The 16,216-nt window shown below is 38.8% G+C and overlaps 1 protein-coding gene across 4 annotated transcripts in view; it reads right to left on the minus strand.

Annotated features, from left to right (window-relative positions):
• The window catches only part of sox6a (SRY-box containing gene 6a), a 129,621-nt gene that overhangs the window by 79,259 nt on the left and 34,146 nt on the right, over positions 1-16,216 (minus strand). For 3 of the 4 annotated variants that reach the window (XM_023955377.1, XM_023955378.1, XM_023955376.1), the window contains 2 exons: positions 7,778-7,997; positions 4,496-4,706 (listed from right to left, as the gene is read on the minus strand). In XM_023955377.1, the coding sequence (XP_023811145.1) occupies positions 4,496-4,706; positions 7,778-7,996 (430 nt within the window). In that variant the 5' untranslated portion in view covers position 7,997. 4 annotated transcript variants of the gene reach the window in all.

A 16,216-nucleotide genomic window follows, 5' to 3' on the forward strand; every position in this document is an offset into this window, starting at 1 on the left:
AAACAAGAGGTATTATGGGACAGTGCTTATTGGTTGATGTTGTTTTCTGTCATTTTAGACAAAATAAAGACACATTTTCAAAAATTCAAAAGTCAATAATCAAACATCATCATCTAATCAGTCCAATTATCTCCCACAATACCTTCCCTCTCTGGTTTCTTAGTTTCTTTTTTTTTCTTTTTTGGATTTCTGGCAATTACTTTTGTTTTCCAAAATGTTCAATTTTTCTATTTCATTTTTTTTTTTGGAATTGTGTTTTGATTTCTGGAATTTTATTTGATTTCTAACATACATTTTAATTATTTGTTGTGCTTTTTCAATTGTGGTTGTGATCTTAAAACCCATCTAGATTTGTTGGTGTGATTTGCACCTTATCAAAGTGTTGAATGTCTTCTATCTTTTGTCCAACCCTTTGTCGGAATTGGAACTGATACACTTCAAGCAATCTAATAGCAAAGAAGACAGACAAAAGAGATGGATATCTATTCACAATAATATCAAACTTAAGTTGATTAGTCATTATTTGAGTGATAAAAAAATTAAAAGTCAAATTTAAAGCCTAAAGATCCACATACAAATAAAAATGACACCATTAAAATTACTCTTAATCATAAATGGAAATATTAGTTATTTTCTTACCTGACACTTTGAATCCATCAAATAGGAAGTTTGTTATAAACATTTTAATTAATTGCTTGAAAATGAGTTAGAGAAAACAAATATATTTAATTCCACCCATTTTTATTCTTTACTTTACTATTTTAGTAATCTTTTACATATTTTTAACCTAAAAAATACATTTTAATCATTTCTATTTTTTTAAACAATGGAGGAGTATTTCCATTAAACATTGTGTGCGAAGCAAAAAGTTTTTCTTTTACCGTTTCATTTATTTTGCCCTTGAACATTTTTATGAAGCCTCCAGCCTACCAGTCAAATAAAAGCTTTAGCGGCACGCAGAAATATTTTTGTATGCAGATCGTCTTTGTGTTTAGGCCTTCACACAATACAGGCCCAAGTTTACAAAAAGGTAACAGAGTCGAGAAAAAGAATCCGGCCTTCACCTTCTTGTCAACCGTTTGGGTTGTGTAGACATCTCGGTGAAAGAGACGCATTTTCAGCAACAAGCTATGCAGTAATACATCTAGTTGGCAGTCTTCAAAAATTCTCGATAAACCTTTTAAAAGCTCCTGCAACAGTTGCTTCAAAATAAAAAGTAAAAAAAAAAAAGATCTCCCACATAGTAAAAAGCCAGGCTGAGTCCATTCATCAGAACTGTCAGAGGCACTTAGAGTTTCTCTGAGCTGCAGACTGCTAACAAGCGGGGCGACAGGGGGTGAGAGCCGCTCTGGGGCTAACAACCACATCTTCCACAGTTTAGCTCCAGGTTACACGGCAGAGAGGGATCAGTTAGCTAAGTGGGCGCTCAGTAGTTATTAGAGTGTGTGTTTTTTGTGTGTCTCTGTTTGATCATCCGGACAATCAAACCTAGGGGAGCGAACGGAGGTGGCGTAAGACGCCGCACGTGGCACCATTGTTCGCCATTGTTCGCCATTGTGTTTGAAATCCCAAATTCTTGCAGTAATGAGGTGAAAAAAAATTACTTTTAGATATCAGTTTTACTTAACACACACTGCATAAAGAAAAAAAAAATAGAAAAATTCCAACAAATACAGAGTACAAGTGAGCGTTTCTTCTGCGTTTGAAAGACAAAGTGATCCCTGTCACACTGGAGCTCACTGTAAACCCATTCACCAGCATGGCCTTGCACTCCTGTGGGCAGTTCATTCTTTTAAGGAAACAAAACAAATCTAACATCGTGTGAGTTTGGAAGGCTTCTTTTTTTTTTTACCGGTGACTCACAACAAAGCTTCAATTTAGGATGTAAGCAAGGTCGCCTGCTGCAGAAAGCTTGTGTAAAATGTAATTTGAAAGACACCTGAAGAGATGAAAGATAAAAAACAAGAGGGAATGACTCTTATCAGTTGAAAATTGACCCAAAGATGCAAAAGTATTCAAACAAAATTAAAAGTTTAGAAATAAAAGGAAGATGGAACACAGGGCTGTCATCGCTCATTAGTTCTAAAAGCCACAAATGAAACAAAGTTACTTCATGAGGCATTCAGCCTCAGGTGTCTATTGATTACCCTGCTTTTGTGTCACCTTCATTTTGAAAAACCACATTTGGAAAAAAAATAAAAAAGGAAAATGAAGTGGCTGTCAAAAATTAGGAGATGGTAGTTTGAGGCTTTGCCACAGTGATGAGTTTAGGATGAGCCTTCAAGGATGGCAGCATTCATGTATCCCTTGTGCTATCCTAGGCACTTTAACATTGGGAGTTGGGTCATCTAGACCCCACAAGACAGTACGCTGAACCTTTTTTCTTCAATGATTTGTGATCTTCACTGGTGTCCATGGATTACATGAAATCCTTACCACCTTTATCCACCTTTGTCATGGTAGGGAGAACACGTCAATGGTCATCTTGACCCCATAGGATAGCACAAGGGTTACACAAGGCCCGAAAACAAAACTGCCATTCATGTCAACGCTGAACCGCTTAGTGTGCCTGGTTAAACGGTCCATACCTGTCTCATTTCTCCTTTGCTTTTTGATTTGTCAAAAGGCTTTGTCACAACTGCCCTCACGGGTGAATACAGTGTTGTCATCTGGCAAAAAATAGGCAAACTTGTAAAGAAACCTGCATGAAATAATTAAGGTCATTGACCTTTCAGTGAACTCATAAAAGGAAAATGTTCACACCCATTTTTACTACGTGCATGCTGCGAGTGACAGGTCATAGTTACCACTGAAAACAACACATAAGGGTAGGTAAGGGTGAAATAGGTGACGTTGTACAGGTTTTTCATTTTCTCAATAGCCCCAAACTGTACAAAAGGCCCCCATTAGTGCTGTTCATGTGTTAAAAAAATGAGGAAATTCGACAACCCAGTTATAGTTTGTGTTGCCATCCTACGGGCTCTTTCGTATCTCGTGCTCATGAGTGCAACATTCACCGTCAGCCAGTTAGAAGCCAGAACATGCACTTTACCAACAACTAGATTGCGGCGTGAGAACATCACATCGCCCGTACGTCATAAGTGCGTGGAACTAACATTATTCTTGAAAATACTTATCAATGCACCTACCACTCACACAACAATCACATGTTTCACATTCAACATTGTCCATTGAGATGGCCACAAGAGCCTCAAGGGAACTGCAAGACACACCTGTGCTTCCTTTAAGATGTAGCCACCCCTCTCTAAGACCTCCACGCGTCTGGACAACCCAACTGCTACAACTGCTTTTAGGACGGTGTAAAAGCAACTATAACTTTTTTTTTATATGACACATTTTGAGTCTCTCCTTTTTCTATCTAATGTATATTGACCTTAAATCTTAACTAAAAATGTTCTGTTTATCTTTTTGACTATGTAAAAATGAGAACACCCTGCATGCAACAAACCAGAGAACCACCAAAAAACGTTCATGATCTGTTAGGTCCGATCTTTATGAATGTGTACACACAGTTTAAAAACAGAAAAGGCAAAAAAGATTCCCACTAAAGCATGTCCTCGAGCATTTCCTTGCACTCCTGTGCTCTTTTTGATTTGACAGGAAGGTGTAGCAAAGGTTTGGAACACACAAACACAGACAGTCGTTTTAACTTTAAAGACACTTGCTGCAATGTAGATGAGAGGAAAACTTACCAACCTTTCAACTAGAGACACTGCACTAAACCGCACCTCCGGCTGTCCCATTTTGGTCCACTTTACTGCATCAGTAACAAAGTCAAACCTCTACATAAGTGAGATCAAGCGCTCCTCTGATGATATCTCAATGACTATCTACAAATAACAGTGAAAAGTGGTGTTTCAGATCTGCTTGCTGTGGGGTGGGAAGGGGCAAGCCTGGGCATGAGGGGAGCAGTTTCCCTTTGTTGGATCAGAGGAGACAAGGCAGAAAGGGAAACCTGTGTTAATACTGGAATCTAACGAGTGAGGGACATGTCAGTCTTGGATGTTTAAAGCTTTAGTCGGGTAAGGAGGGGAGAGCAAACATCATGTCCATAAATGTTAGGGAATAAGAAAATGTATTTCTTTCTTTGTTGATGAACTAACACAAGACTTGTGATTCAGTGCTGTGCTGAGGGAAACGTAACATCAAGAAAGATGTAATTCTGCTGATGCGGTCACAACCCTGTAAAACTCAAATCGTATTTTAAGAATTTCCTTGATAAACTGGATGGTGCTCCTTCACTGGACAAACCTTTATATCCCGCTAGTTTCTGACAGCTTTTGAAATGAAGCAAAAAGAATGAACAAGACTGTTCAACACAAGCAAAGCTGTATTTGTGTGTGCTGTACAGTTGTCTTTCAAGTAGTGTTAACAAGTTGGCCTGCAGGTCTGAGAGGACGTTTACACAAGTCATATTCCTATTGAAACCCGCAGGAACGTGGCCGCATGAAAGAAACAAAAGAGATCCTCTTACCGTCTTGTTCTGTCTTTGTCAGCTCCACAAGCTTCTTCTGTTTCAGGGTGTCCACCACGTCTGCCAGGCTTCCTTTGCGGCGCTCTGGCGTCCCGAAGGCAAAGCCGGTCATCGGCTCTCCCCGATCCCGTGAGCTCTCCTCCAGCTTGGTTGGAGACGTCGAGTTATTTCGATGGGAGTAGACGGAGCAGCCCTTGTTGCTTTCACTGTCCTGAAAGGAAGGAAGTGTTTGAAGGGATTTATGCTGGAGATCATTACATTTATGTTGAAAAAAACTTGTTCCGAAAATTATCTAAACTTATCTGACATTTGTCTGTGTTTTGCTCCTAATTAGAAATGATGCCTGCAGTTAAGGATCAGTTGATTTCCCTGTACTTTTTACTGCTTGGATCTGTTGTTCATAAAGAGATATTGGAGGAACTCCTGGACTTTACAGCAGTTCTAAATAAAAATATTATCACACTGTAGAGTAATCTTAAACCTTCAACATGGGATCTTAAGCTCCTGTGTTCTTTCGACTACCGTAACTCTTCGGCCTTTTACAAAATCCAGCAGATCCTGAAACAGAGAAAAGCAGCCTTGAGCTGATACACTACACACAAACGACGGGTTCAAAGCTGATGTGAAAAGCTGCTTTTGTAGACGTTTATGTCGATCGCATAAAGGGTTGAAGATTTAGGGGATGTCAAAGAACGTTTGTTATTTAGACATGTCCGGTGTTAAAGGGTTAAAGCCTTTTGAGATGCTGTGAAGTTGTTCTCGGGGAAAGCAGTCTAGGTTGGACTTAATTTCCCTCTCTGTAGAATTTGAGCAGATTAGCATTGATAAAGGAATTCCTTTGATTTCTGTCTGCTCATCTGAGTTTTGACTCAAGAAAAAATCAGGAGGCGTGTCTGTGTTGACTCGTTCATTCAGGTTGATTTCATAAAACCAATTGGTAAAAACAGTCAATAGGAGTTTTTTGTTACAAATGTTTAATTTCCTTATTAGAGGATGATTAGAGGATCCCATCTAATCATCCATCCATCTATTTACTTACCTAATGTATGTAGGGTACTAAGACCTGTTAGGGGAAGGTGGGGTACACTCTATACAGCTATCAGTCTGTAGTAGGGCTACACACACCTAGGTACAATTTAGAATCACCAATGAACCTATGAGGAGTGTTTTTGGACTGGGGGAGTGCGGCCCCCCTCACCAAGAAGATCTAAAAAAAAAGAGGGATAAAGGAAGTCCAGATGAAGCAGCAGGAGTCTATTTCTGTCCTGACGATAAGCCTTCAAGATGACCACATTGTCCCACACAACAGACGCTTTAACACAGGTGTCCTAAACACCAGAGCTATTTTGGGATGCTTTGGAAGGTGCTTTGGGGATGTGTGTGTGTGTGTGTGGGGGGGGGGGGGGGGGGGGGGGGACTTAAGTTTCAAATACAAGGGGCTTTGGCAGGACCTTAAGATGCCCTTGAAAGGGGTCCAGGAGGTCCTGCTCGTTTTGTCTTAGAGCGGGAGATTCCTCTCTAATGAGGACTGAGAGATAGCGCGTCACTCATGGATGGCTCAGATGGGTCTGGGTGTAGTAAGGATGTTACACAATCAGAACCACACAAGAAGGAAGATTAGCCGGAAGAACAGCCAAAGGCCAGTCCACGGTAACAAGTGTGAATTAGCGAATTGTCATCAAGCACTGCACTAAAAACCTAAACTAAACCAAGTCTGCTTTTAAATTTCATTCACATTTGGCTTTTTGTTTAATGTTGCAATAAATTCTTTTTTTTTTTTGTTTCAGTTTTAAAGATTTACAAGGTGACAAGCCGGCTCCTTTTCAACTCAGCCGTCTTTCTCTGCTAAGAGATTTGTGACTGGTATTATTTTGCAATATCTTCATCAAACTGTTAAAGGGAAGTCAATCAGGATAAGTATTTTGTATTTCCAGAGCATGTAAGAGCTGTTGAATCCACAGCATCTCCTTAAACAATGGAGATGTTGCCAGCAATGCTTTAATCCTCAACTGTTTGTGTGAATTAGCTGATTCGGAAACGGAGAAGAGCGACTTTGCATGTCGGCTTTGCATTGGTATTCAACACATTACTTAAATAAAGTGTTGCATAACTGTGCAAAGTTGCTTTTCTCTGCGTCAGAATCCAATGATTTACATTGATTACATGAACACATCACCACTGTAACTTTTCTTCACTACAAAATCCACTGAAATTACCGTAATTGCGTAGAAGAGTGAATAAAATGTAAACAATGGAACTATATTATGTCTCATCAGGCATTTTCTGAAGTAAAAGCCTAAAAATTATGATCATTTTACAAAGACTATTTATGAATCCACTATGTTCTGATGATGAGAACTTTGATGATTTATTAAATATTAATTCTGAATGCATTTTTTTAAATAAATCATTCAAACGCAATGCATTGTGGTCTATATTGAGAGCTTCGATGCACACTAGTTTTTCTCAAAGACTTCTGGGAAATTTCCAGGGTACTTGATTTTGGAAATCTAGTTTCGGACACCCCGAAAAAATGGCAAAGGCACTTTAGGTGATAGTGCACTAAGTACTGAGTAGTTGGGGAATTGAGCCCCAACCACAGTATGACTGCACACTTCGGCCAAAAAGTTTGCTTTGATCCAAGGTGTAATCAATCTCATCCAAGTTAAGTCACTTTTACAGCTGTTCTGAAAAAGCATTAATACACTTTTAGAAAAACAAAGAACTTTAATATGTTCTCCAAAAAATGTACAATCATATGTAGAATGGCTACTTTGTCTGAGAAGTTTTAGATGTGTTTTACCACAATGATGAGGCCCATAAAAACTCAGAGGCTCCAGTCCAACCTGCCTTATCCACCAGAGACACACAGAACCTTAAGTCAAGTACACACACAAGCACACACACATCCATGCTGTGGAGATATAAAGAAGCTTGGGGTATAACTCTCTCAAGAAGGACCCTCATAGGGCCGCCTGCAGCACCGCCTGCAGCAAACTGAGCAGAGAGAGCTGCTGCTGTGTGAGTGTGTGTGACCGGAATGGGTTTATATGCATCTTAGAAAGTGTGTTCACTCGAGAGGGCACGTTTGTCATCACGCATGAGAATTTGCACACTCCGTGTACTCCTGCATGTATTTCACGAGTGCTTTATGACCTGCATGCCTCAAGTGTGTTTACTGTGTACAGCAACTGCATTTGCTTTATAGGTTTGAGTTACAGCACCATATTTCAAGATAAGAAATGGTCAATTTCACTTCACCGCGAGTAATCCACTTCTCACCATCGCAGCAGGGGCGACATTTTCCCAGTCAGCATCCATCCGCTTTTCTGTGACAGGCTGAAATTCATCTGAGTGAGACTGATCTTGTAGCAAGGGGGACCCCGTCTCCTTTGGGCCCTCTGGCCCCTCATCTGCCCAGACTGCGTTGTCCTGACCCATCGCTTCTGCCTCCTCAGACGGGGGGCGAAAGGGAGGAGTTGCTCGCATGGAAGACATCATTCTGTGAAGGAAAGATGAAAGCGCATTGGTAAACTCTGCTCGTTTTCAAGAACACTGAGCACGAAAGGAGGCAAACTGGTGTGATTGATCTCATAATGGTGGACTGGAAAACAATGGCTTTAAGTGTGTCTTGACGTAATTTAATTTAAAAAGCTTTGCCCTGACTCCCCTAAATTTTGAGTCAGTATCTGTATCATTATTGACAGAGAATAAGAAATAATCCAAAATAGCCTCTTTAAACTTTAGTAATAGCAACTCAGTTGAAAGAACTGCTGTTTTAATATTCATTACAGGAACATCCAGCCGTCCAAAATCTTCTGCCCCCTTCATGTAAAATGTTGTAGCTCCGTCACTAAATTAGACAAAATGATCACCAGTTTTTCTAGCTGGATCATGGGTTTTGAACTCAATAAAAAAAATGAAATATGGAATTCATGTTTAGGTTTCACACTAAAAACTCCACAAGTTAGGTTGTTTTTAACCCAACTCTGAGGTTATAAGGGATTTATTATTATTTTTGCTGGGTTATTTAAAAAAAGCAAAATGAACCGAAAGCATAAATTGTGTTAAAATGAAACCACTATAACCCCAAAACATTAGTATTGCACAGAAAAAGTAACCCTAAAATACTGTATATCCCAACAGGAATATCACGAGTGTTTTGGGAGGAGTACTTCACCAGTCTTATGTATGCTTTAAACAGCGACATCTTAGTCATCTTGACATCTTGCGTTTCTTTTTGCAGCACTTTTTGAGTTACCAGAATCACACAGTGAATGATTTTGAACGAAATATAGTTTTGTCATTATTGATTTTATGGATCATTTCAAGATCATTTCTACACACCACTGATACTTGTAGTTGTTTTATATTTGCAAAATTGATGCTTTATAGGAGATAATGAGCACTTTTTACCCATTATTGTTAATTGAATAAAATAAAAAAAAGGTGTTAAAGTAGAATCCATTTTTATAATGCAATGAATCTTATTGTTCTCCTACTTAAAACTGAAGTAACTGTGACAAATATACTTAATTAAAAAGAAAGAATAATCTAAAGGAAATAAAAAATACAGAAATTAAGGCTTGACATGTGATTAAAGCTGAAAAATGATTTAAAGAGTGATTTTTGTCTTCCCATCAGAGCAACTTACTTCTCTTTATCTCCTCTGTTCCTCACACACTAACACACACATGGATAACCTTTTAATCCATTAAGAAGGCCTCTCATCACCTCTGCACTATTAAAGAAGCACAGACCGTGCTGACAACTTCAAGTGGAAGAATCTCTCATTTTTCACATGGAACTCGTGCACTGCAAGAGCCATTAGGCTAATACCTTGTTTCCTGTTATGACTCCCTCCTGCTGCACTTGCTCACAGTTTTTTTTCCCCTTAACATTCCTCCCTTAAAACGTCATCTAACCACTGCATTTTTATATTTCTGACTTTGATTCAGATGCATAAAACGACGTGAAAAAGATGAAAATGTTTTAAATAAGTCAAACCTGAACACGCGAGGGTGCAAGTTTTCAAGAGAAAGGCGTCCGGTCAGGAGGGCTACTCCTCTGATGGCTTAAAACAGCAAAGCCCATCTCTCAATACCACACACAAAAAAACTTTACAAAGCAAAACAGATTCCTTCTTCAACATTAGTGTTGAATAAATCACTGCTGTCTGACTTTTTGAAATGTGTAACCTCCAGGGCCCCTTTAAACACAAGTTTGACCCCTCAGTTAAAGAGGAGCCACTGTGTGTGAGGTATCTGAGCCGGGTTTGATTTGGAAATGGAGTTTGTTGAAACGGTTATATCAGACTAAAACTACGAGCAACAAGGGATCTTTTTTTTTAAATTCCAGTTTTATTACAACCTGCTTCAACCTGCTAAGAGTGCGCACAAAAGTCAAACTTCTAAACATTTATTTAATCAAACTAGACACAATCGGTCTCAAATGAGTCAAACTTTGGGCTACCCTGTAAAAATAATGATAGCTTTAATGAAAAAAAAAAAGGGTGTGGTGTGTAATGATAATATAGTGAAGCACAAGGAGCAACAATAGAATGCAATTTGCTGAAATGAATGTTCTTCCTCCTTTAAAAAATAGTTTATTTTGATATAAGAAAGGCAAACTTTAATCTAAGTCGTTTTATAGAAGCATCCACGAGGAGGCTAAATGATAAGTCTTGATCAATAAATAAATTTGGGTATTAATACATATAGAAAATATTAATTTTAGCTCCTTGTTGGGCTAGGATTGTCTATTTTTCCTATTATATATCTATTTATGTTACAAATGTAGGAATTAAAAAAAGCAGGTTTGATCCTGACTGTTGTTCAGAGGCTCTGTGTGTCAGGATGTTCTGTGCAGATCACGTTTTACAACCACTGTCAGAATGAAGCATCCAGTGACTGAAACGCAGGTCAAATTAGAGGACTGCAGCTTGAAAGTGAAATTCTAAACTCTGACCTGGAGAAGCTGGAGGACCATTAATAGTTTTGTGTTAGAGCATCTGTAACTGACCTTATGGTTCTTTAATGTTGAGAAATGCTAAAAAAAAATACTAAAATAATACTATTACGATATCATAGACAAAGGCTGCGAATTGTTTAGGCAAATGTTCTTCAAAATAACCACCAGTTATCTGTAAACCAAAAAATCAAACACACTAGCTGTGTTTCCATCACACAGATGCGCAAGACTATCGAAATTCTAGAAATGCTGAAAAACAAAATTTCGCAATTACACTGTTGCAATTAAATAATAATTATGTGAATAAATACAAACCAACTCACACGATAAGTCATTTACAAACATGGCGATGGATGTAATAAATACTTTGATTTACAGCAGATACATTCAAACTTCTGCCACAACACTAGCGCTCTGTTCCTACTTAAAACACATTTAAGTAGGAACAAGTTTTTTTCTGTGGAATCTAGATGTGTCTTCAAACAGTACCAGCAAAAGAAGACATCAGCAAAAATGCTGATAACAACAGGTTGTTTTTGCCTTACTTAGATTGGAGCGCAGATCCTAGTTGGGTAAAAACAAAAAACAGAATTTTAGCAGGAATAACGACCATGGAGCACAGCTGGAGGGGATGATGACTGGTGCTTGTTTTGGAGCCATTGAGTCACTCAGATCTCTTCCATGTGTCAAAGTATTCCTGAGTGTAATTCAAAGCCATTAGTTTGAGATCTAAGTGTGGCTAAAATCAGATCCAGCATGACTACAGTAGGTGTTGGAGCACCAAAATCTACCTGAGAAAGCCAAAAAAAAATGGGCAGTTGTATATTTCTTAATATGTCACATGTTTTCTTGAACGTCGACTCTGTTTACTTTCTGTGGAAATTGCTCTGAAATCTTTTTAGCGGCAACATGTCAGCACAGGATTTAGTGTTGTCAGTCAAGTTCGCATTTAGCTGCTGGGAAAAACTACATCAAGAAAAAATGACAAAGCCTTTATCGAGAGGCTACGTAACCAAAACTCTCGGATTATTTCATAACAAGCATTATTTTGCTCATAAAACGTTTTTTTTTCTAATAATTCTAAATCTACCATCAAGTTTCCTATTAAAAATAACAGAAGAGCAGCTCAGGCTTTGTGTAGTATATTTCCAGTTGACATTGTGAGGCCTGAGACAAGAATCACTAATCTGCGATCAACTCAAACACCTCACATCACAGACGACAAAGCAGTGGGGAGCCCAGCAAGGAGAAGACAGCCTATATTTAGCTGACAATATTGCTGCTGCTGCTGCTGCTGTGTTTATGGGAGAGCTTCAGTCTTCATTTCTTGGAATTGCTGTCTCATATGGCCAGGAATGCCCACCATCCTAACCCTGTGCAATGATAAGGTTTCACTCTGCAACAGCACTCAGTTTGTTGATGCGTGTCAACATCCTCTGTGGTCTTTTGTAAGAGCTACTACAAAACGACAGCTTCAACGACTCTTGTTTACAAAAGCTACCAAATAGATTTGAACAGGTTCAGACTAAATCCTGCTTCAGCAAAATCATTGATTCTATACAATTTTGTTATGTTTTTTTTACGAAAACAGTGACATTTTGCAATGAAAAACTTTAGTGGGAGAGTTCACAGACAAATTGAAGTCCCATTTTGATCATCTTTTGATCTATTTTCACAGCCTTCCAATTGATCTTTTAATTATGATTATGCAGATTTGAACCCAAATCAAAAAACCTGTGTTGTCTTCTAGGATCGGGTCTTCAAGGACAATTTGTACACATGACAATGTCAGTACTCTTCTCACTAAAACATAGAAATAACAGATTGATGACGCAGCAAAGAAACAACAAAACCAGCAAGACTGTGTCATGACAATGCTACTATCCCAGGTAGCAGCTACTGTATGTGACAAATCAGCCAATCAATCACTTTGTAGAACACCTTTCATCAACATGCTATAGAACACAAGGTGCTTGACATAAACGACATATATAAACCTAGTTTAAATCGATAAAAAGTCATAAAATTCAAATAAATAAAAAACAACAACTATTCACCCTTGTGCTATCTTAGATGACCCCACCCTTACTTTGACGTGTTCTTCCTACCATGATGAAGGTGGACAAAGGTGGAAAGATTTCATGTCATCCATAGACACCAGTGAAAATCACAAATCATTGAAGAAAAGAGGTTCAGAGCACTGTCTAGTGGGTCTAGATGACCCAACTCCCAATGTTTAGTGTCTAGGATAGCACAAGGGTTCAAAGACAAACACGAAAGGAAAGAAAACGCTGTGGCTAACACACTGCATAGATTTAAAGGGGGAAAATGGTCAACTACAAAAGCCATAAAATGCTTTTGTCTACAAATACACAACATAAATTTGCAAGCAGACCTGTCTTTAAATGTTAAACACGTTTTAGGTTTGTTTTCATTTGAAACTTAGACACTTTTTCTGACAGTTTTTCTTTGAAATGGCACTGATGAGACTCTGTGCTTGGTATTAGTTCAATTTATATATATTTTTCTTTTTTTTTTAGCAATTTACTGTTCTGATTTTTACTATAAATAGACATACAGAAATTCCATTCCTCTAAGAAACAACTACATCCCGTTCCCTCTACCCATTATATCTTTTTTGGAGTTACAGGGTTGCTGGAGCCTGTCTGTTGGGCAAAAGGGTGGGGTACACCCAAGACTGGTCGCCAGTCTGTTGCAGAGCCACACAATCACTCCCACACACTCTCACATCGACACTTTAGCATCACAAATTAACCTATGAGGCATGTTTTTGGACTGTGCGAGGGAGCCAGAGTGCCTGGAGAAACCAGTGAGTCTTGAGCGGTAACTGTTGCACCACCATGCAGCTCCATAAGGAATAATATTATCAAATGTAAATAGAATGCATGTTTTGCAGCTATTATTAGTAACAAAGGGCTTCCTTGGGTGTCACTTATGTTCTCTTGGAGTTTTTGTTCTCAAGTCTGACATTTTGGAAGGTTTTCTTCAGCCCTTAGCTGAAAGAAGCACTCAGCAAGCAGCATACTAAAGGTGGACCGCCAGCTAAGCCCTCTTCTAAATGTGGACAGTAACTTAGAATCCCTTTGTGAGCGGAAGAAAAACGAAAGCCAGGGTCGGAATTTGGCAGAAGAGCGTTGTTCAGATCTGGCCTGGAACCTGGCGACTTGGCTGAAACAATCAAGCATTGTGGAGCGTGGATGGAGAGAGACCTGTGACAGATGAGAGTGGGGAAGAGAGGGCCCCCTCTTAGAAAAACATTACACAAAGCACTATTCACAACCCAAGTCCCTTCTGCCACTTGTGGAGTAAGAGAAGGGCTCCGACAAAGGCCTCCAACTCAACCAGTTGGGTGTAAAATCTCCAGCCGTCCCAGCTGGATCGAACGGAGGAAGTGGGAAATACCAAAGAGGGAGAGACAGAGGATAAGAGAAGAAAACACAAGGAGGAGAAAGAAAATGAGGACAATTCTTAGAGCCGCTCGTCTTTTGGACAGTACCAGCAAGAAAACAACCTGAAAGGGAGCAAACTGAAGGTTTAGGTCAAAACATGCAGGTTTAGTAAGCGTGAAACGTAAAAACTTCCAATGTTTCTTGCTCCGCTTCAACAAACTAGAGTGGCATCAACAATTGTGGACACACGTTTGTCTTAGTCCAGACAGCAAAAACTGCATCTAAAGAAAGGAAAAAGACCCTTGTTTTAGGAAAATGTTCCCATTTTCTGCCTTGAAAGAAAAATCATCTTAATAAAAGTTTTTCAAAAGCAAAATGATCAGTTTGAGAAAATATGTCTTAGTGATTAGAATTTAGAAGTTGTAATAAAACTGGAATACAACATTAAAAAAAGAATTTTTGGCAAGACAAATTTTCTTATCCCATTGGCAGTTTTTTTTTTTTTGATTATTTAAATAAAATAAAAAAATGTTGATGTTACTAAGGGGCCTGTCTTTTGCAGTGAACTGACATGAAAACACTTGGATGAACTAGTAAAGCTTTTTTCAGAAACTGAAGCAAAGGAAAAAGGGAAAAATAGACATTTGAACATTTTTTAACAGGAAAAGCCATCTGTAAACTGGAGCAAATGCAAGTGATCGACTACGCAGGACTCACGCCTATGAGAACAAGACAAAAAAGATTTGACATACAGTCTCTATTGAAATTAAAAGAAATGTTAACTAAAACCAAAAACAAATCACACAATTTTAAAAGCTGTGGATGTTTCTTGTGTAATTTATTTTGTTTACCATCACATGTTGGACTTCTTAAAGACCCACTCTGATGAAAATTGTAGTTTTTAACTTGTTCTTGTGGCATTTTTCTGATGATTGAGGACATATATAAAAAAAATTAAGCCTAAAATTGCATTTCTGAGTATTTTTTTATTCAAATCGTGATTCTGGAGCAGATGCAAGAAAAGGTTTTGGAAAAAGCCTGCAGCTTACAAAGGCAGGCTATAGTCTCCCTGCTCCGTTCCATTCTGATGCATCCATTTGTAGATGATTTGATCCATCTTTGTTTTTGTTTTGTTGATTTGATCTTTGTTTTCCTTGTCTGAGCTGGATCTGGATCTAAACTGCTAAATAGCTCCAATATTGCTCACCATCTTTGTTGAACCGGTAATGTTTGGTTGGGGTTGTAAGGGGCTGTAAGCTAGCGGGAGAGCATGTAAACCGATAGATGTGGCAAGACAAATTACTGATAAACTCCTGCCGCTCTGCAGACATTATGTTATAGAAAACGACACAGCAAAATCATAGCTAAAAGATCACCGGGAACGCTTTGAAATAGAACAAAAGATGATCAGAGTCGGACTTTAATATGATTTAAAACATCAAAATCTAGAGGATGTCAGGTAATTAAGACTCTTATTTTTTACAGAGGATAAAATGGCAGCAGTTTAGAGTAAAACCAAAAGAACCAGCACAATCTATTGCTTTGCAGCTGAGAGTTTGTACACAAGCCTTTCATAAGTGTTTGTGGGCATGGAACGTTAAGGTCTGAATGAAAAACAGGGCGTTGCTTAAAAGAAAGTGAGCTCAGTTTCACTACCAGGCAAAATAAATGACGAGGAGAAGAATGGGTCTTATATGTGAACAACTTTCCTATAGGGTTTGTCTAGCCTCTCATTAGATCACTGCAAACAGGGGGGACCATTGCAGGTCACACAGTTGGAATGTGAGCACTCTCAGCTTGGCCTGGATTCAACCTCATCCCCCTGTTTTTGCCCAAAATAGAAAAGTCAAAAGCAGCACCAGTTGTTCTCTGAGCCAGTTCTACCGAATCAGTTTGTTTTCTACACCCAGTAGCATTTCAGTGTCAGAAGAAGCGTAGCTGTGGATACAGGCTGTCCTGTTTCAGCATCTTTCCTGCCCACAGTTTGTTCTGACCCGTTCACGACTCAATGAGACAATAAAAGGAGGAGAGGAAAGGGCGAATGCTGATCTCCATTGTTGGTTGACACAAGTAACTACATCTGTCAACCATCAGCACCAAATCCCTCCACCATTCTCAGGTAAACACCAGTCTTTGTGTGTTCTTCAGTGGGGAGCTCAATGTATTTACCAGGCGAGGTACAGAACTCCATTAACTCTTTCTTAACTCTGACTTCAGTTGAACAGAATGCTTCAGATAAAACTTTGAGAGGCATGTTTTCATACCACAGACCAGCAACATGGACTATTTAGTTACAATACAAAAGCAGATTGTTGCCAGTCAAACCGTTTATTCTTTATTC

This window comes from Oryzias latipes, chromosome 6 (genome assembly GCF_002234675.1).
Source record: "Oryzias latipes chromosome 6, ASM223467v1".
NCBI classification, from domain to species: Eukaryota; Metazoa; Chordata; class Actinopteri; order Beloniformes; family Adrianichthyidae; genus Oryzias; species Oryzias latipes.